The sequence below is a fragment of the Streptopelia decaocto genome, assembly GCF_964273445.1.
Source record: "Streptopelia decaocto genome assembly, chromosome: 4".
Taxonomy (NCBI): domain Eukaryota; kingdom Metazoa; phylum Chordata; class Aves; order Columbiformes; family Columbidae; genus Streptopelia; species Streptopelia decaocto.
The window spans coordinates 39,497,559-39,520,244 of record NC_138658.1 but is presented as its reverse complement, the minus strand read 5'-3'; the positions used below and the strand labels follow the sequence as shown (position 1 = coordinate 39,520,244).

General features: G+C 39.9%; 1 protein-coding gene across 1 annotated transcript in view; it reads right to left on the bottom strand.

Annotated features, from left to right (window-relative positions):
- Positions 1-22,686, bottom strand: part of GALNTL6 (polypeptide N-acetylgalactosaminyltransferase like 6) — a gene marked incomplete at both ends in the record, with an annotated part of 443,878 nt that overhangs the window by 4,165 nt on the left and 417,027 nt on the right. Inside the window, 3 exons of the mRNA XM_082050804.1 lie at positions 1,933-2,082; positions 9,379-9,495; positions 17,233-17,454. Coding sequence (XP_081906930.1) covers positions 1,933-2,082; positions 9,379-9,495; positions 17,233-17,454 — 489 coding nt within the window. The remainder of the gene's footprint in view (positions 1-1,932; positions 2,083-9,378; positions 9,496-17,232; positions 17,455-22,686) is intronic.

Here is a 22,686-nt window from a genome sequence, read left to right as displayed (position 1 = left end):
TTCTTGCTTAACCAGACTATTACTCTCATTTATTTTGGGTGCAATTTTAGTAGCATATCATCCTCTAAGTAAAGGGCTCTAGTACAGATGGAGTTAAACCGATGTAACGTACTTTTCTTGTACATTTTTTTCTGGGGTGGTGGGGGAACACTATCATACCTACTGCCAAGATGCTTTCAAAAATACATAAGGATTATATAATTAGGATTTTGGAGGTATAGCTGTACCACCAAAAATCTCTAAGGTAAGTCTGCCCTATATCTGAGAAAACAGACTGTGTGAAACAATAAAAAACTATTTACTGTGTAGCCAAATTAAAGCTAAGCCTCAAGAAAAACATGTATACATAATTCCATTATTTCAATGCAGTTTCTTGATTTGAAGGTTTATGCAAACTATTCGGCTTGCTGTCAGGTTGGTATTATAGTTAAGGCTTTGTCAGTACTTCCATCATAACAAAATTTTGTGGTGTTTCTTGCTGAGATGGAAATGCCTGCCTTACATTGAGAATTTTTATACAAGCCCTGTCAGCCTTCCAGAAATGAAAAATGAAGCTGTGCAGCAGATTTAATAGAACTCGCACTGTGTTTTTTTTTTTTTTCAAATGTCACTTTTTTCAGTTATCTGCTGTATTCTGTCCACATCAAAGGTGATGAGCCTTATACAGGGCAGCTCTAGAACTGCATTTTGTCTTATGAACTGGCTACATTAAGCACCAACGAAGTGCTAAAGGTATGAACGCTTCTTTCTTGCAGTTGGGTAGGCAAAAAGATAAATCAGAAGAGTTTTGAAGCAAGAAGGTATTATTATGGCATCATAAAGCCAGATATGCAGCAATACAGCCATGACAATTTATGTCCTCTAAATATCTGGTCCACACATTCTAATTTTTATTACAGGTAATACCTCAGCTTCAAGGGGATTACAGTTCAGGAAAACCATGTGGTGGATCTCCAGTTGCAATATAAGTAGGAATAAAGGCACAGGGTAATAAGTAGGGACTCAGGAAAAAGGGTCAGGGCAAATCTATTTTTAATGGTTCTGAATTAGTTTTCTGCTATATGTAATTTCAAACTAAAAAGCAGTATTGAGGTTTATCTGTTGAAGTCAAATTCCTGGCACTTTGGCCTCATCTTAAGCAAGGTGGTGGGCAAGGCACAGTGGTCACAGAAAAGTGAAGGATGTGTGAGAGGAAGCCTCAGCACTTCAGAGATATATATGTGCCTATCCTGCATGGAATACATATTTTATTAGTGAAATCTTTGATCAAGGCAACTTGCTGATTAACCTTTTAAAAAATCTAACAACAACAACTTGGTAGCATTACCAAAACTTTCTGCCCTAAATGAGGCTCTGATGGTTTCTATTAATAGCTTGACCTCCTGTTTTCAGTGATTTATAAAAATAGGCTAAAACTTAGCTGATCAAAGTACTGTCCAAGCTGCGTATGTTTAGTTTATATACTCCTGCCTTCTTTGGGCCTACAGCAGTGCTTTTAATGTTAGTGTGGTTTGGTTTTTGTTTGTTTGCTTTTAGGGAGATTTTTCTGCCAGTTGTAATCTTTGAAGTACAGTAAAATAATAGTATTTAATTCAGGAGCAGCATTTCTTGCTGCTGTCACATTGGATGAAAGTATTTCCAACAGTGCCTCTGTTAAAATGACACAAGCATCTTGAAGTGCCAGAATGGTAAAACACCTTTCAGGGAACAGATCCAACACAGACACTCTCTGAGCTGGATCAGATCCATTTTCATTTAAATTTGACCTAAATAGCTGAACACTTAAAAGGAACATACTCTAGAGATTACCACAACATTAAATTAGAATAAGGCGGGATAAAACTTCTCTGATGGGAAAACACAAGCTTGCACTAAATTGAATAGAGGTTCCAGACAAAGTGGACCTCTGAGATGCCCCAGAGTGACTCCAACCTTCCTATAGCTCCAGTGCTGGTTTCCCTTCATCCCATGACAGTCGTACAGTGTGACAGGGCTGCTGTGGGAAATGGCATCGAAGCAGAACTTCCTGGTGTGAAGCGGCTCCCCGGGGCGGATGTCTTCTCTCCAACCAAAGGTGAAGAGCTAGGAAAACAATCAGGCAATAAAATGATGCATTACTAGTGGAAAACATTTAAAACCACACACAAAGCTTGACACGTTTCCCTACTCTACACATCCCAGCTGCTGGTTAAACAAGATCCTGCCTGTGTACAATTCAGTGATGCCAACTGCCTTAATTAAAGTGCATCACCAGCGATGTGGAACACACCCTGGGAAGGCACAATCCCTATGGCAGGGAAGAAAAACATCTCTGGCGACACAGTTCTGCAGAGAGGACAGGGGATGCGCTGTCCTAAAGCCTTTAGTTACCCCAGTTAAAGCAGCAATTGTATGCACTAGGACTACGGCTACGTAGGGCTCAGAAATCCTCTGCTAGTCACTTTTCTCTAGCTCTCATTTGGGTCTGCAGAAGCTAGCGAGAGAGATCTTCCCATCACAGCATCTTTCCCATGTTTAATGAACAGTTTCCTTCTGTTTATATGTGACACTGTTAGCATATCCTCTCTCAACTGTCTTTTTTTCCCCACAGACAACACACATGAAACCATCTTCATCTTTCTACTGCAAAACCTGTGAGCAGCTTGTTAAAGGCCTTTTTCTCACTGCCTGAGAGGAATTGTGGACGCTCACAGTTAACAGAGAAATCCTTCTCAATCAGGCACCAGCTGTCTGAAATGATGCTGTGACACTGCAGTCTTTCAGCCATCAGATCAAGGTGGCAGGTCTGACAGCACCAAATTTAAAGACGCAGAGTGCATTTTCCTTTCCCATGGACCAATCCTTGCAGAAACAGGTTGCAGGTTGTAAATTGCTACCTAGAAGCCCTGCTGAAAGCTGTGACGATTTTTTTTTTTTTTTTTTTCCAGTGTCAGTGCTATTATTTGGTTTTCTCCATGACTTTTCATTTTCCACAGTGTAAATAGAAACATAACACTGAGGAAGTGAAGCACTCTTTAAATGAGAAAACTTTGCTAGTGAAAACTGTTTACCTGTGACAGACAGTTCATGGGGAACTGAACTCAGGCTGCTTAATGGGAGAAGCAGCTCCAAATGCCGTGCTCTGATCACCTCCAGCACCGCAGCCACCTCATCTTGGGGTCATTTTGGTCCTACCACCCTACTCCCCATGGTGAGAACATTCCCTGATAGAACCAGTACCTACAAAGACAAACTGAAGCTTGGTGGTGTATGGGTCTGATCCTGAATACTTCGGTTGCATTTCCCAGATTTTAACCTTTTCATTGCAATAGTTATTTTCTTTCCATGATCTTCAGAAGAGATATAGCTTTTAAAAACACTCATCTTCAATGCTGTACCAGCCTCCAAATGCCACATTTGAGAGGTGCTACTGTTTCCCTCGGCCTGCAGGCACAAAATACAAGCATATATCTGAATATTTGCCTTTTTTTTTTTTCTGTGTCTCGCTGTAAGCCCTTGTTTCTCTCTGTTAGCTGCTGTCACTCCCTATTTACTTCTGTATTACAGCATTTTCTCAGTCTGCCCCTGTGTCCTGATTATTTCTTCTTTTCCCCAGAGTGCACTTTTCATTTATCTGCAGTAAAATGCAGTGGACAGCTTTAACTTCATTTTCAAACCATTTCCTGCTTTTTAAAAGGTTAAGTCTTTTTCCACTCCTTTTCATGTTTCTTGGAAACAGCATCATGGACTTCCTACAAAGATAACATCATTTCAAAAGCAACATGAGAAGTGAGATTTGGTACAGAAAAAAGTTATGCTGCTGCGTTTTTAGAAAAAGAGAAGCCTGAGATTATTTTCTTTTAAGGAAAATACCAACAAAAGCCATTTTCTTTCTCTTACCCTTACCTATCTCCAGCTGAGTAATAAAGCTAGAGCTCAAAGTGATGAATAACAAATATGTAGAAGAATGGCGTGGAACAGTGGCTCTGTGATATTCTCACTCTCATCACTGCTACAAGAGAGAGATCCTCTTGCAGGACCTTCCTCATCTTTCCCAGTGGGTGGGTCTCCAAATTTCTCATTCCTTGCATGACTGGTGAGCCAAGGGGCCAATTCCTGCTGCTCGCTGGACCTTGGCCTAAGGACTCCTACCCCACTGAATGCATCAGTACACCAAAAAGAGCACAAGATGGCTTTTAACTCAGATAATACTGATCCAGGGAATCCCTTTGCCCTTTCCACTCCTGTGTGGTTTCTGAAGATGGCCAGCGCTGTGTCCTGTTTGACATTCAAGATGTGGTTACAGATGGATGATTTTATTCTCTTTCACTGAAAACCCGGATCTGTGTAATACTAAATCTCGACATTTAGACTAGCACAGCTGCTTTTTCCTCCTTCTTAGCCTCCAGTTTTGTAAAACAGTTTCATTTTTAAGTCAACAAATACATCGTTGCCCTACTGATACCATTGTAAAATCAACCTGTCGGTTCAGAAGCACAGTTTTAGGATTAGGAGTGAAAACAGAATAAAATTGTTCAGAAAAAAAGGTTATACTTCTCTATACACCCAATTAATATTAAAATCTGGTACTTACAGATAAAATTTGAAGGCCTACAGTCCTTCTAATCTCATTGTTATATGCTATCCTCCATTGTATAGCAAAATCTTTCTAGTTAACATTAAATCTGGCCAATGTAAAAATTCTGTCCTCTGCATAATGTGCAACAATGCTACATGCTATTAGAAGAATTCCTGAGTACATAATGCTCTGCTTTGCCACCACTTGTCACTTTGGATTTTGTTGTTCCCTTGACCTAAGCTGTTAAGAGCCACCTGTGTTTGATTTTATGAGAAACGCATGATCCCTGTTGTATCCCTTCATTCATTCCTGTCTGCTTGTTGATTTGAAACAAGGCTGCATCTAAATTTCCAGATACAAGATTAAACAAACAGCAGGCTGGTTCTTTATCTACAACCTGTGGGGCTGCTGTTCCTTGCTGGACCCAAGAAACCCTCTGTCCTGGCTCAGCAGATGCTCATTCTCCTCCTCTACCTTCTCTCATATCACAAAGCCCATAAAACATGGTCCTGTCTCCTGCATTTGCAACCAAGCAACCCCTCAGCCCTCATGCTTTACCTTTCCATGCAGCCTAGCCTTGTCATGCAGTAACTGGGGAAAATACATTTTTCTACCTTCATTTCTAATTAGCCTGAAAAATTATTTCCTGGTACAGCCATTGGGTTGGGACCATCTACAGGACAAAGGCCTTTTTGACATCATTAATGCTTTCCAGCCTGACCATGTTATTCAGTTACTCACTGCCAGGCTGGGGTCTGTCAGCTGGCATTGTGCTTTGACTACAGCATCAGACTTGAGTGGACACGTGCCCCACACAGAGATGAAATGTCACATTCAGAAGTGGGATCTGACTTGAACTATACCTCCAAGTTGAGAAGAAAGAGCTGGGCAGGCTGAATGGCTATTTTCTGGGCTGTGTTAGGGATGATGCCTGTCCACCTACTGCCTGTCCAGGCTGGGGGAGTTGAAAAGAGGGAGTGGATGGCCGTCATTTTGCTTTGCTGCCAGTTGATCAGCCCAGCAGAGTCCCAGTTTCCCCTGAAGCCAGAAGTTAGCTCTGGAAAGACAGAGGCGGAAGAACACCATGCTGCGACATCCTCCTGCCCCTTTCTTTCCCCCTCTCTTTTTTAATTCTGGGGAAGTTTCCAGAAACCACAGCGACATTCATCCTCGCTTCCCACCCTTCTCCTGTTCACCAGAAAGCCTGCAACTGCCCCATGAACCTTTTGTCTGCTGCTTGACCACTGGGACTTGTACAGCCCTGGGCTGGAAAGTCTCCTTCTTCTCCTGGGGGCTGCTAAACAGCTGTGCACTCCCAGCACGGCTGCTGAGACTGTTAGCTTTTAATTTCTGCCCTTGTAATGTGACATGAATCAAGTGGCACAAAGGATTATATCTCTTATCTAGCACCAGCACTGACATCTGCTGTACTGAGCACATCAAGCTACTATGTTTCGCCACTGAACTCCCGGTAAATTCATACCAGAATTTACAAGACCATCTCCAGTGTCAATACACGCTATTTGAATTATTATAATAAAATGTTTAGTATTTTCATTAATACTGATAGTTTCTACTGGCATATGTTGAAATCATGTAGGCAAAAAACTCAGGAAGATATAAACAATAAAGAGGAGCTCTCTAAGGGTTGGTCAGGTTTCAGCAGTTGTTCCCAAACACTCTTTAACAAAGTTAATCTTCACAGTTTACCATGGTGTAAGTGGATGATCACATCCCTTCTCCTTGGGAGAAGTTTCATTAGACTGTGGTCTTACATGTGCTACAGATAATGTTCCTGACACGGCAGCCTTTGGGATTGAGTGGAGAGAGTGGTTTGAGTGGAGAGAATGGCTTGCTCTCCAAGCGAGACAACTAATTTCCATCAAAATGTACCAACCTAAAACACGGTTTTGTGGGATTTTTTTTTTTTTTTTCACTTCTAGCAACTGCCACCGACATAAAGATGGATTTTGCTTGCCGAATTGGAACTTCTTCCTGGGAGGCTACAGGTGTTGGCTATGGCTGGAGTAGTGGAAGCCCAGGTGCCAACACAGTGTACACGGTGCCTCCACTGCAAGCAGAGGGAAATCTCAACAAAAAGGGGGAGAAGGATGCTATCATGTTTCTGAAAAAATCCCCCAAGCCATGAATCACCAAAATGTTTTGACCTTCTAAAATTAAAATTTTTCAGAATTTCTTTTCTAGAGGATAACTGAAAGTTCTCCTCTGGATGGTATATCTTGCATATACCATAATTTCCTATGGGATAGAAATTCTGAGTTTAAGCCAGGACTACTACCTCATTTGTTTCATCTTTTAGTTTATAAGATTCTGTAATTCTGTCAAATGGTATCTTCAAAATCTGTACCTTGCACAAACACACCCTTGAAATCTACCATCCAGATGAATGTGTCTCATACCAGGAGTCTGAATACTTGAGTAAAATTACTTTCTCTTTGTTACTAACCTATTCCAGAAACCTACAGGGCATTACCACTACTAAAATTATGCAAATGAAAAGTTGCCCAGCAATACAGCAGTAGACATTGGGCCAGGTCCCTATCTGGTAAGGTAAGACACAAAAACCACCTTTCCTCTAAAAAGAGGTTTTAGAAAATGAAGTTCCTTTCTAGGAGAATATGAAGTTACATTTATTTATTACAATACATGCTTATAATAATAAATGTAATTATATTACATATGTTATTTAGATATTAAAAAAATATAATTTTATTCATTACCCTATAATCTAAAGATTCTTCAACATTTCTTGCATGATTTCTAGGATTTTGATTGACAGGTGGACAAACCATCGGTAACTGTGTTCCTACCAGTGGGAAGAACAACGTTTAAATGCAGTGCTGGCTCCCGGGAACACCTCCTCCCCCAAATAAACAAACAAACAACAAACGAATCGAGACAAAAGGAACACGTTGCTCTGGGCGTTAAGTATCGCGATAGTCGCCGGCTGACGCAGCTGCGGCCGGGGCACCGCGCGCTCCGCCGGTGCAGCGCTGCCCCCTGCTGGCCGCCTCTCCCCCCCGCGGCAGCCGCAGGAGCGAGGCCCGGCAAGGAGCACCATTCATTCCCACCAATCCTGAGAAATCCCTGAGCTGTTCGGCAAACCGGCGGAAAGGGCTCGGCTGGGGTCTCGGCTGAGCTCCCCCAGAGCCACCGCTCCGCTCCGGTGGGAGCGGGGGTTCCCGGACTGTGCTTCCCGGGCGTTCCTACAGGGACAAGCGGCGCGCTGGGGTTCCCCACCAGCCCGGCAGAAGGAAGTCATGCTTGTCCCTGGAGCACACATTGAGCACGGACGTGCTTTAGGCTTCCTGGTTTTGTGCCCTGAGGAGCTGGCTGGTTGAACTCCTTTTGTGCTATCTTAACCATGCTGTAATTAAGTCCCTTTTCATCATTAATGCAGAATGAGACCTTTAGATCGGGTCTGATCCCAAACATCGCAATGCACGGGAGTGCACTGAAACATGGATTCCTCCCCAACCTCCCTCTCCCGTTATGTCACTTCACCCTCCTCACAAGAACTTACTCCTTTTTTAAGCCTACCTTTTTTTCTGATTTCCCTGCCTTTTTTTCCTTCTCTCACCTTTTAATCATTTTTTTCCCCCTCCTTTTTTTTTTTCCTCATCTGTGACAGCTTCAGGACTCCCTTCCTTCTAAAGAAAGGTTTGGAGCTTTTCAAGGCTGCAGATTTTAAAGCCAGACAGACCACTGTGATGATCCGGTCTGGACCACATAACCTCTTTCACTTACTGGATGTCTTTCATAAACAAAACCTGATGATATTTATCTAGTTTTGGCATCCTGTCACTGTGCTTCATGTTTGGTAGCTATGTGAATAAGCTTTCTTTCAGCGACTTTCTTTTTCCCTTGTTGGCACTTACCTACATTGTGATCATCCTTCAGTTTCTCCCTTTCATTCACTTGCACCTCTCTCCCTGCATTTCTCAGTATCCTTAGAGAATGATTTTTGACCTCAGCACTTCAAATACTCCCCAGAACTCCTGTCTCCTGAGCATTTAAGCTTTTACAAAATGCCATGTTCAACTGCCAGGTCAATTTTTCTCCTCAGCTTTGGGGATTTTTTCTAATCTGGGACCTTGCCCTATGAAAGGCACATTCACCAAAATTGCTAATAAATGGTTAGGTTGCACTTGTCATCTGGATTCTCTTTGCTCATGCTGGCCAGACCCACAGCCTGTGGGTCATGATCCCTTTTCCTAAGGCACTCACAGCCACAATGAGTACAAATCAGAGCTCTTTTCCTCTGTACTCCCAAGAGCTCATATTTTTCTACCTCACCAACCTAGATAAAAGCTTTTTTTTGAGTCTTTATCATCCCTTGTCTTTGTGAAACTCTTTCTTTCTAGCTTTTACCCATTTGTCTTGCGTATACTTCATATTATTTTAAAATATAACAGCTTACTGAGATGGAAGCACAGAAGCAGACAACCACTAGAGCTTTACAAACTCAAGTACTATATTTAAAATATTTTCAGGTAATGGAACCAAAATCAACATATTTTCATGACACAGCAGGGTATAATGGGGCACTCAAAAGCTCTTTTGTCAATACAATACCTTTTGGAAATTAAGAAGAATATACAGCCCAGGGGGTGGCTGGAATTTCTAAGATGACATTAAAGAGCACTTTGTAAAAGCCATTAAGGTCAGCAGTCACCCACAAATTATTTCTACAGCCTGCTTTGTCTTAGGGAAAGGAAAAGCATTCAGAGAAATATTTAGAAACTGGAAAAGAGAGGCAACAAGTTTACACTGCATTTCTCTTTCCGTTGATAAAATACCTGTTCGTGTGACCATGTCCGTTCCGAGCCGTCCTTCACGCAGATGTCCAGCCTCAGCTCAGTCCCCGTGGCTCCGTGTTTACTGTCCACACAGAGGTTGGCTGCCACATTTCGGATCTGCAAAAGCAAGCAGCAACGTTTCATGCTAAACCAAGCTGCAGAATAGAGCTTCCAACTTCAGGGGCTTAGAAGTTTAGCTCTCTAAGTCAGAAACTGAAAGGCTTGAGATTGACCACTAGTTATACAAAACTGGTAGAACTTACTTTTTACAGGATAGAGAGCCATGTCCTGCAGTGAATTATTCTTTCTGTGAGAAACTTTAGAAGCAGCAAAGTTTGAAATATTCTATTTAACAAATGAAAGGCAGATCTGTATGAAATATATTCACGCAAAGAAACTAAAAGGAAAAAAGTCTGAGAAGTTCAAAGCTTGGTCTGACTGCTTCCCTCCCACTAGAGCAAGAGATCAACTGTATTAAGACAAAATTATTTCCGTATCAGTCTCTCACAGGCTTTGGAGCAATATTTCTTGAAAACTCAGGCACACCCTGTTCCACTTTGTTCTTACTTTGACACAATAACACTGTTGTGGAGCAGGTCATACACTATGGCTCAAAGTGCATAAATGAAAAAGCACTTAACAAATTTGTACTGAAACTGTGCTTACCCATGGAGGTTCCTTGTGCTGTCTGCATGCCTTCTGCAAACACTCTGCAGTGTAACTTATTCTTAAAAGGAAAACCTAATTTTTGAGACTAAAGCAACTAAGTCATAATTAATCTGTGTGTGTGATGTACCACTGCTGCCATGTATATTTTTCTGGAAGACTAGACTGAAAAGGAGTAAGTTGCCCACTACCACCAAAACCAGGAAAATACCAAATTTATTTTGCAAATACATGCACAGTTCCCCTTGAATACCTTAGTTTGGCTACTTAAAAATCCTTCAGATACCTCCAGAATGAGGACGATTTGGGTAATCAAAGTCTACATATGTGCATGGAGATGAGCACAAATTCTATAACATCTAGAAAGCATAAGCACGTTTTGACATTCTGGCCATTACTTTTATCCATATTTTTTAAAAAAAGAAAAGCTACATGTCAAATGGAAATACAGTCAACATCCCCACCCACCCCTGCCCCCGGCAAATATTTTAGAAATCACTAATGCACAAAAACAAAGGATGGAAAACTTGTCATCAGAGCACAAAACATCACAAGGAGAGGCAATCCTCATGCTTGTAAGGCACATGGGAGAGCTACTCCACTTTTTTTTCTCATTCTGGAGGACTGATATTGAGCCTATTCACCATGTTTTAAGAAAGATTTAGACAGATGAAGAAAATGCAAAGAATGTCACTGTCATGAAAGGTTTTAGCAGCTGAATTATTCAGCCAATAAAAGAGCAGATTGGGCAAATAATGGGAGCATTGGTTTGAGTGACTGGCTCCAAGAACATTCGAGCCTTCGCTGGTGCTCAGAGAAGTATTCTTCTAAAACTTGGACAAGCCCAGTTCTAGGGTACTTTCTTCTTATTTCAATACAGTAAAAATTGCTATAGATGAGGTAAAATATTAGCATTTATTCATACAGACAACCAGACGCAGAAACCCAGCGCTGAGCCCCACAGTAGAAAGGATCACATTAACTGAAAAAAAAAGGATAAAAGGTAATCAGTTCTCAACAACCCTGCCTTCATTTTCATATCACCCAGCAAAAGAGAGAGGAAAGAATGAGGGGAGTAGTTTTTAATTTTATATTTTTAAAGTTTCCTGTGAAATACCTACTCCAAATATAATTTTTTTGAGAGTGTTCAATCATTTCTCAGTGCACTTAAATTTACATTGTATAAATAAAGATTACTGGCCTAATAGAAAATTAAATGTTATATCAGTTCTGTTCTTAGAGCACCCGAGCTAATTAAAATGAAGCTGCTAACAATTGCAATTAATAATTGGGGTATATTTATGCGGTTCAGAATTATAAAATGACAGTGAATACACCCCACATCTAATGAATGCTTATTGGATTGAAGGCCTTTCATAATTTTGTCTTGATGACATCGCTCCATCCTGTTCCCAGTCATTTGAACTATGCATTTCTGGGAAAGATTTGAGCTGAAGCTACATTTAGTTCCTTCACTGCTGGAATCTGCCTCCCTTGATTTTTATTTCCTCTCCCCTCTGCTCCTGAAATGTTTCCTTGAGGTAGTTTTTCCTCTGATTTGCTGCAGCTTACATGTTAGCTCATCCTTTTTTGTTGTTGTTTTGTTTTATCCTTCCTTTCAACTGCAGAGGGGTCGTGGTTTGTTTTTCATTTTCTTTTTGTAATACAGGCATTTCCGTCAAGTCTATGCTTTTGTTTTCTGGTGTTGCTGTGTGGCCTTGGCAGTTGCTGGAAATTGAGCTGAGCCATTGTGCTGCAGCCAGAACCACGGGGAATGTTCTGCTGAGCACCAGCACCATGCAGCCTGCAAATCTCCTCAGATGCTTTCATAGAAGAAGAAGGAAAACAGAAGCACAGCAAGGAGAGGCTTTTTTTCTCATTTATACATCAATATGCATTTGAACTGCCTTGTCTCTAGTCACTCACACAAAGGATTTCGAATTTTTAATGTTATGATTTACAACTAGCAAAGAAATAGCTGGTAGTCCTAATACTCCTTGTACGCTCATTTGTATTTGTGCAATTGTAGAGACTGATGATGGACAGGAGACAGATTTTATCACCCATGCAGGTAGGGTATTGATTGCTACACACAATGATTTTTTGCTCAAGCTTAAATGCTGTCATTTGTAGAAACAGATAAGTATATGCGAAAAGCACGCTTTCAGGGACTAACAAGTATGGACTAACAAGAATGGTTAGCAGTGACCTTGAAGGCTGGTTTAGTATTCAAGAAATTCCAAAAAACATAATGGGACACTATATATAAGTCATTATGCATATTTAACTCTTGAAATGCCATCCTAACATGTTGGGATGTAGATACTAAGACTATGGACCTTGTAGCCTATAACAGAGAGCGGATACGGCATAAAAGCACAGAGAACACAAACTCTAAGGGGTCTGTTTTCTCCCTGTTCTACACTAAAGGTGTCCAAGCAAGGACGTGCAGGCTTCTCAGTGCTGCAGCAACGCTTGGGAACAAAAACGTGTCACCTGAGAGGGATTTCTGCTGGTGTAGTGTCTAACTTCTGTGCTTTAAATGAGGCAGCAAGCCATAAGGAGAAATCACTGGGTAAGCCAAGACACAGTAATCCTTGAGTTTTACAAAAAGCAGTTAACTTATGTTAAAACTACAGCTTGCTTCCTTTAAGTTAGCCAGCCCGTGTTAAAAAGGCTTTACTCCAGAGCAGGCCAGACCTTGAGAAGAAGTAGCTTAGCTTCCAGCTAACTTGACCTCTGGCTAAATTAATGTTGGAGTTTTGCAGAAATCCAGCAGTTATATGATTCAATAAGCTCTCCATTGGAGAGGCAGATTAAGATACTGTAGCACTACAACCTCAAAAGTATCTTATTTGTCATTAGTACACAAGCATGGAACGGAAACCGGAGAGCAACGGATGTGTTCATTACCATAGTAATCTTCTGAGGAAAACAAAGGGTTGCAGGCCATTGATACAGCCTGCTAGGATGAATTTTGAGATTTTTGAACATTGTGGTGGCAGCTGTGTAATGACATACTTGCATGCTCCATGCTAAATGGAAAAAAGTCAAGACCATGTCCCCCCACACTCCTACATTTCAGGCCCAACAATAATTACAGAGGAGAATTAGAGCTTCCCAGAGTCCAGTGGTTATCTTGATCGATTGTCTTAGATAATTCTAAAACTGTCCAACTTTGTTCAAAGGCAAATGAGTTCCAGCGAGATTTGCTGTTGAGGTAGTGGGCGATGTCCTGGCTCCAGCAGCCTTGCCCTGCCTGCACCAGAGCCAGGTTGTCACCCAGGGTCACTTCAGCCTGCCTGGGGCAGAGGGGGTGAGTGACAGAGGGAGAGGCACCCCAGGGGTCCTGGGAGCTGCCCTGCTTGCTCATCACAGCTCAAAACTGTCCACACCAAAAGACAACTTTATGTTCATTATGGTCATCTGCTAGAAAAATGAATGTGAGGAGAGTGCTGGGACAATCCTGAGGGTGCTCCAGTAGAGCAAGAAGAGAGGCATCTTGGTGCTACCAGTTCATATAACACTTTCCATACATCTGATTTAATGCCTCAAATAAGAAAGTGGCTCTAGCTCTTAGAAGGTATTAACAATGTTCCTTTATGTCACTTTTTTTCATTTGAGCAGTACTAAAAGTAAGCTTTAGTGCACTGCTTACATTCTCAGATAACCCTGGGGCCATCAACGTCTTACAGATCAAATATGGAAAAATGAGCCACCTTTTCTGTCAACTGATACATAGTAATTTTAAAAGTATTTATCCTTTGTGTGAGCCATGAAAAGGAAAAGTCGAAGTTAAAAGAAGTCAAGTGCTGCCAAAGACCTCACTGCAGAAACAGGGGACTCTGTTATTCAGTATGGCACTGATCCTGATGAAAGAACTTTAACAGCCCAGCTGTGCAGCGATTGGTCTGTGCAGGGTGGGGAAGAGCTGGTTATATCGCTCTTGTACAACAGACGTGTGACACTTGGTGGGCTGAGATTGATTCATTAAGAGTATGAGAATGAAACTTAAAAAAAAAAGTAATCAAAAGAGAAGTTAGTGAGTTCTTAGGCTTTAATCCTTTTTCAAATATGCTGCTTGCCTTCATGGGTGACATTTTCATGTCAATGCAGTAAAACAATTCTGTAAAATCCATGAGTTGGGGACTGAGAAAGAAGTACTTTCAGGTCCTACAGCTTAGCACTACTGTAGTGACTGAGAGACTTGCTGTGTATTAAATCACTGAATAAGTTCATGTAACAGCAAAGGAAACCAAGCTTAAATATTTCCATTTTGAGTAAACCAATTTTTTTTTCATATCACCATGACTATAGGATTCATGAAGTCTCAAATAAGTGACAATGGCTGACATTATATGATTGATTTACTGTAAAATGTGTTTTCAAAGATATTGGTGGAGATGTGATATCTGCATAATATATTAATGCTGGATCACAACTTGTAGATTCATGAGGACTTCCTAAGTAAACATCTGGTGTCCAAATTTCATCTAATGTAGCTATTGTTTTAACTTCCTTCAGCATGATGTCAAATACACATTATAAATAAATTATTCCATCTTAAAAAGAGAATGAGATGGGTATTACTGTTTTTCAACTGCTAGCATACTTTCCAATATATTCGAGGGATAAGAACAAAGGCTAATTGAAAACTTTCCTTTTTTCCATGGTGGCAGAAGAAAGAGTACAGTTATCTCACCCAGACACAGAACTGACAGTTTCACTACCTAAATCTGTCTGGATTTGTTGTTACATTGCTTTACTGCACTTATTTCAGATGGTACAAGGCAGAAGAGAATATCAAGGGGATGTCCTACAAAGGACAAAAGGCACAAACAAGAAGAGGAGATACAGCCATGACAAGTGTAGCAAAGAATATTGGTTTTTGTTTTGCAAATTTCCTTCTTTTCCATCATGAACGGATTTTGTCAAGAAATCTAAGAGTCTGATTTTAAATAAATGTGTTTGTAAAAAAAAGAGGAGTTGTGCAGAGGCTGTTTATGAGATGTCTGCTTTCATACCACGTGCTTTTACTCGCTAGATATCAAAATACGTGAGCCAAAAATTGCCTGAGTACCTCTTTGTTTATTCATTCTCAGACTGCCGTAGACAAGCAGATGAAAAGTCTTTCCAAGTGGAAGTAGAGAGGGTACGAAGTGACAGACAGTCTTGGCACAGGCTTTTGGTGTGTATAATCAGCAAGGTTTCTAGAGCTGCTTGATTCTTACAAAGCAATAACACACAGCCTGTTTTCCTCTTTCAGCTTCTAATTATGACAGCCATTGACCTTCAAGTTTGTTCAAGTTCTTTGCAAGTGCCAACAAATTAATTAAAACTTCACAGGAGTATGACAGTCTCAGGAAAGAAATAGAGTAGTAGGGGTGAAACTTCTCTTGCTATTTTAGAGAAAGTGCATTTTAGAGCAAATGGAAAGCCTTTGGTCTTCACACCTTTCCTAAGAACTTAATAAGTGCATTTGAGGTACAGATTCGATACCACTGCTATTACTATTTGATTTACTTTTAAAAATTCTTGCTTTTATGCAATGAGTATATTAATATTGTTGTGAAAAGAATGAATACCTTAATCACAATCTCATCCATTTAGACCCTCTGATTGAGTTAAGGATTGTTCAGGTTGCCAGAGCAATTACACAACCCATGAGCACAGTCCTCCAAGGATGTGATGTATACACGTGGAAGATGATGAAGACAGACCACACCAGCAGTCACAGCACCCCAGTCCAGCCTGACTCCTACTGATAAACTCGTTACCTCTTGGTATACATTAATCCCTTAAAATGTGGGCAGCAGTATCAAAGATACAAGAAACATTAACAAAGGAATTAAGTATTGCCAAGAAGTAGCAAACAGTATGACACATATAAATTGAAGTTCCTTTGAACATCTGAAACTGGTAGCTTACAAAAAAGAATTAAGGACTGTTAGTACCACAGAAAGTTATTTTTAAATTTTTGCAATGAGGTAATTTGCCTTTTCAAAAAGAAATTCTGGAGAACAGTAGAGGTACTTATGTTTAGTAATCCCCTGCATGGTCCTGCCTTGACCACTGGGGATATGCAGAGGTGTGAATAAAACATTTGGTAAGACTTCTCAAAGTTTCAACTTCATCCTTTGGTTTCAAATATAAAAGGTATTGTCTGAGAGCCCCAAGAACATCTCCAGCAAAATCAGAGGCAGCCAGAACTCACAGTACAGATATTCCTATGTTTTTTTAAAAAGTAGCACAACACACTGAAAGAGCAAAGCCTTCTTTATAAATCTTACTAAATTGAGAGGAAAAAGCCCTGTGCATGCCACCTTTCGATGGAGTGAATCCGCTGTAGTTCCCAGAGGTAAAAGGCTACTGCAATTTTTCAGTGCAGCTACAGAAGTAATTTCCTGTCTCTGCACTCTTTGTGTTTTCATTTCTTCTACACAAAACAAACTGTCAAAGCAAGGTGTGCTACAGCTCTGTTCTTCAGAGAGGTCTGAAGGCAGAACATCTTTGATCACAGGTGGAGAGTTCCAGTAGGCTGTTTGCTTGCCCCCTGCTCTGGAATGATGCTCAGATATTGGGGCTTCTCTTTGGCAGCCTCTCTCTCCGCTCACCCCCCAAATGAGAAATTGCATTTGTCTGCTGCTGGCACTCGGTTGTGAGAGCACTTTCAGAGTGCAAACCACAAGCTGAGCAAAACCAGTCTTTCAAAAAGAAAAGCATCCAGGCTTTGCTTGTCACACTTGCACATGTGAGCAAACCAGAGCAAACTTAACTCCACCTACATACAATTGTCCATTTAAGAATAGAAGGAGGTATGCCTATATAAAAATAGCAGTGTTGACTTCAGATCTCCTTTTTACTAAGGTGATTCTCAGCATTTAAAATCATCTTGTGACATGCAATAACGAGTGATACCTACTCTTTTCCACATTCTTGTCCTCATTGTGCATGCATCTTATGGCCCATACACACAAAATTGTAATGAATTATAAAAGGAACAGCAATAGTTCTAAGCCATTATGGTTTCTCATTTTAATGGCTAGTCCAAGGATTGTTCCAATCACTGTGAATGTCTTTAATAACACCACTTATCATAGGAGCTAAATCTCATTTCATAATTTTAATTTCCTGTAGTGCTAAAATGTTAGACTAATGTAAATTTAATCTAATTTGTGTATTCCTCACCTCTCCCCAGGCAGCAGGCGGAGGCTCCACAGGGGGGTAATATTTGGGGACATCCCAAGCCACTGCAGCCATGAACCACTTGAAATCTTTACATTTAAGGTGCTTGCGAAGTTCCTTCTGGGCAGAAATATCACCAGTTGAAAGATGTCTGTATTCAGGCCGTCGCTGGTAAATGTACTCTGCAAACTCATCCATCCATGTCTCTGCCACGCGCTTCAGGTTCTGTGCAGCAGAATAAAGCAAACATGAATTTCTTCATTCTTTGAGTGAATGATGTTTCCAATGGGGAGAATTAAACAAACAAGCAAAAAAAATCAGCAGTCCACAGAACTTACAAGCTTAGCTATCTAATTCCTTAGTCCTAAAACATGGAAAAATACCAGTAAATGTAAGCTATCTTCTTTACAGCGTCGAGCAATCACTACAGAGTATTAAGTACTCTGCTTTCCTGCTGACTCTGTAAGATACGGTCTTCTGTATCTCTTGAATACTTTACTTTCCTTCATGTTCTTTATGCATCTTGACATGGGTTTTTGATTAATGATGGATGTTGAACAGAAATTTTTTTCAGCTGCTCACATTGTGGTTTTTTCCTGTTATTATAGTTCAGAACCTACTAACATGCACGAATGGTTCAAATTATTCCTTCTGATGTATTTCACTTTGCATTTGAAAGGCATCTGAATTTTCAGCTGTCATCATACTGCTTAGTCACCTAGCAATTCCTACCTAAATCTCAGGGTCAAGTCTTACATGAGAATGTATGGGGCAAACAATCTTGACCTTGCTCTACACCATATCACAGATGGTTTTGCACCAGCTTTGGACTGGAAGCTCCGCTGCGATGGTGTGCTGGTAAGTCTGTGCAAAAACACAGCACATAAAGCTGAAGTGGGGCTGAGCTGAGGCAGAGCAGCTCATGGGGTAGGGATGCCAATTTGTGGCTTTCTGCACTCATCCTATAGACATACCTAAGACTATTTCTGTTCCATGAAATCCAGTTCTGGCTTATGTCCCACAAAGTTGATTTTTGTTGGCATTTTACAGGAAACAGAATTACCTATTTTGTTGCACAATAATTTATTCACATTATTATTAATTAATTAAATCAGTTGACTCAAATTATAAAATAAAAAAAGACTTGTAAGGAAAAATCCGAAGTAGCTGAGACTGAAGAGTTGTATTTTATTGTTATTTAGTTTCATGGAGTCTAAGTAGGCAAGAAGCAAATTTTTCTGTATTTTTGTTTGTTTTTAAAATTCCTTCTGCAACTTAATTCGCACAAATTTATATGCAGATGTCATAGTGGATGACATCTTAGGCTTAGCCTATTCTGCATTATCCACAGCTGCCCAATAACCTCTTATCCCATGAACAAAGCAACATCTCACTGGATGACACCGAGACACTAGGGTGTTCTTAGTGCTTTCTTTGTAAAAACAAGATCATCAAGTTTTGTAATAGTCTTTTTATAGAACACTAACTGCAAAATGCTGATATTTCCCCCGTAATAAGCTGGAGGACAATATACATGTGATTATCATCAACATAAGGTAATGTAACATTCTCTGCATCTAAGTAAGCCTGATTCATACTCTGATTTGCTTTCACGATTCATTTGAAAATTCCTTTCCTGAATTTTATTAATCCATGCCAACTAAATGTCTCTGAACTAATAAGGCTTATCTGAATACAAAGACAGCAAGATAAAGAACAAAGTACTTTTAGCTGACACTGCAAGATAAGTTTCTATGTGCAAGATAAGACACTGCAATATAAATTTCTCTCTGTGAAGAAAATATGTTAAAACCTGCAGGTATAAAGCAAGTAAATTTAAAGCAGTATAAGAAGTCACAAAACTTATATCCCTATTCAAAACTGGCTTGTGCTCCACATAAGATTGACTTTTGTTGTAATATTATGAAAACTTAAACTACTTTACAAGAAATAAGAACTCAGAAATACAGGAACTGGGTAGGACAAGGAAAACCAGAACAAATTCAAGAACAACATCTAAATGACAATCCCACCTTTCTGGCAGAAACCCTGTAACACAAATATCTCCTGAAAAGTAAAAATACTGTGTGATGAGACTTCGTAGATAAGGCAAAAATATGATTAAGCACATTAAATAATGAAAACAGGTACGATCTTTCTAGCATGTCTTCCACTGTAATGCTGTACACCTCATTTATGACAATGCAAATGCAATTTAAGACTCTTCCAGAAAATATCATACTATTTTTTTACAATCACTTTATCCGATAGTGCTATTTTCATATTTAAAAAACGTACTGAAAAAATAAGCATACAGTGAAAGTACCATAAAAAAATTATCTTAGGAAAGTAAAATTCAGAGTAATCTAGCAGTGACTTATCCCATCAATATAAGAAGTAGGCTCTGCTGGAGTTTTCTCTTTAGTTATCTGGCTGTATTAAGAGAACTGCATTCTGCTTTTGATGATTATAACCGAATAAAACAGGAATCCAACAAAAATACTGATACTATACATGGTCACTAGCTCAATCACCAGCCAAAAATTCTTTTTTTTTTTTTTTCTTCCCAATAAGTTCTTCATCACTGTTTGGGTTTTGTGTGCACATGTGTATGTAAAGCCACTAAAACATTGCATTAAAAAAAAAAAATCAGTTCTTCCTACCATTCCTCAAGTACCAGGTAAGACACTTTAGACAAATCTATTTAAAAGTTTGTTCTCCAGTTCTTCCAAGACCATTCTCTCCACTGTATACTAAAAATCATTCTAAACCTTGCCAGATCCTGTAATAAAGCTCTATATTATCTTTGCTGTCATAAAACTGAATCCATATGAGGCAGCCCCCTGAATTTCAGTAAGTTCTTTTTTAAAAATATAAACTCTTGATTTGCTAGCACTAAATCTCCAGACCTTTTATGAACACGACTGCAAGGAACCCTGTCCTGGCGTAGTGGGAAGCTCTTTCTGAAGTGGCCTGTTACTAGAACAAGCCCTCAGCATCCAAACACTTCAGTTTTAAAGAGGTTTGTTGACTTCAGTTGGCAAGAGTTTCTTATCCTTATTGTCACTATGCAAGCTCAATATCCACCACACTTCCTTTTAACATAAACGTGTCCAGGCTAGTAGTAAAACTTCAGTTGCAGTTAATCCCCCTACTTGAATTGAATGCATTCAGTTAGGGCTGATGTTCTGAAAGCTAGCCTGGTGCAACCTCAAACAATAAAGGCATGCAGCATTTGCATTCCTATTTAGAACACGCTAACCTAGCACGTTCCTGGAGCAAAAGTTCAGGCTGTCCAAGATCAGTGAGGTCAGGTAAGCTGAAGATCCCAGTCCTGTGGCTGTCCAATGTCATGAGAAGTTGCCCTATCTGAAGAACCTCCTAGGAACATAACTCTTCTCTGCAAATTATGTCAGTGAGCTGCTGCTCTTTTAGTCACCTTGTCACAACAGAAATGTAGATGAGCACAACCACAATGAGGGCACTCATCTTTAAACACTTTAAGGCCTACCGATCAAGCAACTTACTGTGAGGTGAGGATGTGATTGCAAGTCCTTTATGAGTCTCCAAGAGTTGCCCTTCCTACAATCTAGGTGAACGTCTGACATGGTGGAGAAGGGAGTACAGTCACTCCCTCCTTGCCTGAGCCTTAGGCAAGGCTAGACACAATCTGAGCATGCAAGATATTAAGCCTCATTACTGGGAATGATTATGAATAGCTATCAAATCTTGACAGACCCTAACTATAAAACAGGTGCTAAGTGGTTCAATTTGTTGGGACTTTACTGTGTGTGTATGTACTGCCACAGAATTTCCAGGTTAAAGAAGTTTAAGAGCCTACTAGATTAGGTGTCATTTTGTGAACATCTTATAGCATCATTTAAGCACTGCAGTCTCACAGTGAAGCTAAACTACAAAGAATTTAGAACAAACAAAATAAGAGTTAGATTTGAATCTTCTTGATTTCTATCTCTGCTACTCTTTATGCAATCTTCTAAAGAATACTCCTTTAAATCCCAGTTTCTCTAATGACATAAAATATTTTTATCAATAAGAAGAATCAGTTTTGGGATAACTTTGTTGTAGATCACACTTGCTTGGATTCAATCTAACCATCTAATCTAAATGCAAACGGAAAGGAAAAATAAAACGTGTTTCCACAACTGAGAACTGCTGTAGCTTAGCTTGGTTGTCAAATTCATTGCAAGGTTACATATGTCCACATTGGTTAAGCTAGTATTTTAATAGGAAAAAAAGGAAAAAATAAATAGGAGCAATTAAATGAAGATCAATTTAATTAATCAGTTACATGAATTGACACATAATGTAAGGAAGTCACAGGGACTCTAGATGGACATCTGAGGAGTTTCTCAGGACCTATCCATGACAGTTCAATGATAATTTGTTCTCTCTCGTCATTTGTAGTAAAAAAAAGTTCTGTACGATAATAAATAAGGCCCAATGATATTTCAGTAGATGCGTATTTCTATATGTAAGGTTGTGACAGCTGTCACCAAGAAGCTGTGAGATACATACAAAAGTAATGGCAACTGCTCTAAGACTGACTCATTGGCCGCCATCGGTTGCCCACCTACACATTCTTGATGTAATTAAGTTTTGTGTAACAGTTACAATTTTACTCTCGGGTAAATCCTTTACTGTTGGGCTTTGGACAAGTTTTCTTTACGTTTGTATGAACTCACACATTTAAGACTATAACTGTGTTCTGTATTTTCACTCAGCAATAGTTTACAAGACACTAAGTTACAATATCACTGTTACCTACACTTCAAGAAAGAGTTTAAATCAACTTAACTGGAGAAAGAGAGAGATAAATGAGGACTTCTCCATTTGAAAAAAAAGAAATTTTTCATGGACCATTTTGTCCCTTTCACTTTCTTCAGTGAGTGGGTAAGATATATCTTTCTAGTCAAATGACTGTTCCTTCTTTTTAAGTGTGTAAGATCATCTGTCTTTTTCAAGAGACGTGATATTACTCAAATAAATGCAGTGAGAAGAAAGTAGATGCTGGCCATGAGAATGGAAAAGTGGAGTAAAGCAGGGACACGTGAAAGGACAGATTCATAAATATGCCCTCTAGGCAAGGTTTAACTAGATTTGTCCCTAATAGGAGATGGGTAGTTCCACATTTCATGCCTGTGGCTGGTGTGCTGGCTTGCAATGCCAGCACTGATCAGAGGGCAACCTCGCTGCAGCTGTTTCACGCTGCAAACCCGCACAACTCCATCCTCTGGCTGCATCTCATATAAAAATGTAATTACTGTTTTCAGTTTCTCCAGATGTTCTAAAGTGCATTTTTGTTATCCGGTGGCACTAAAGCAGAACAATGGTTTTATTATTTGTTTCATTTCACCTGCATAACCTTTTTTCTTTTTCTTTTCCCCTGCTTTTGTGCCTATCTCAGTGTTTGCATGAAACCAACCCTGACCCCCACCC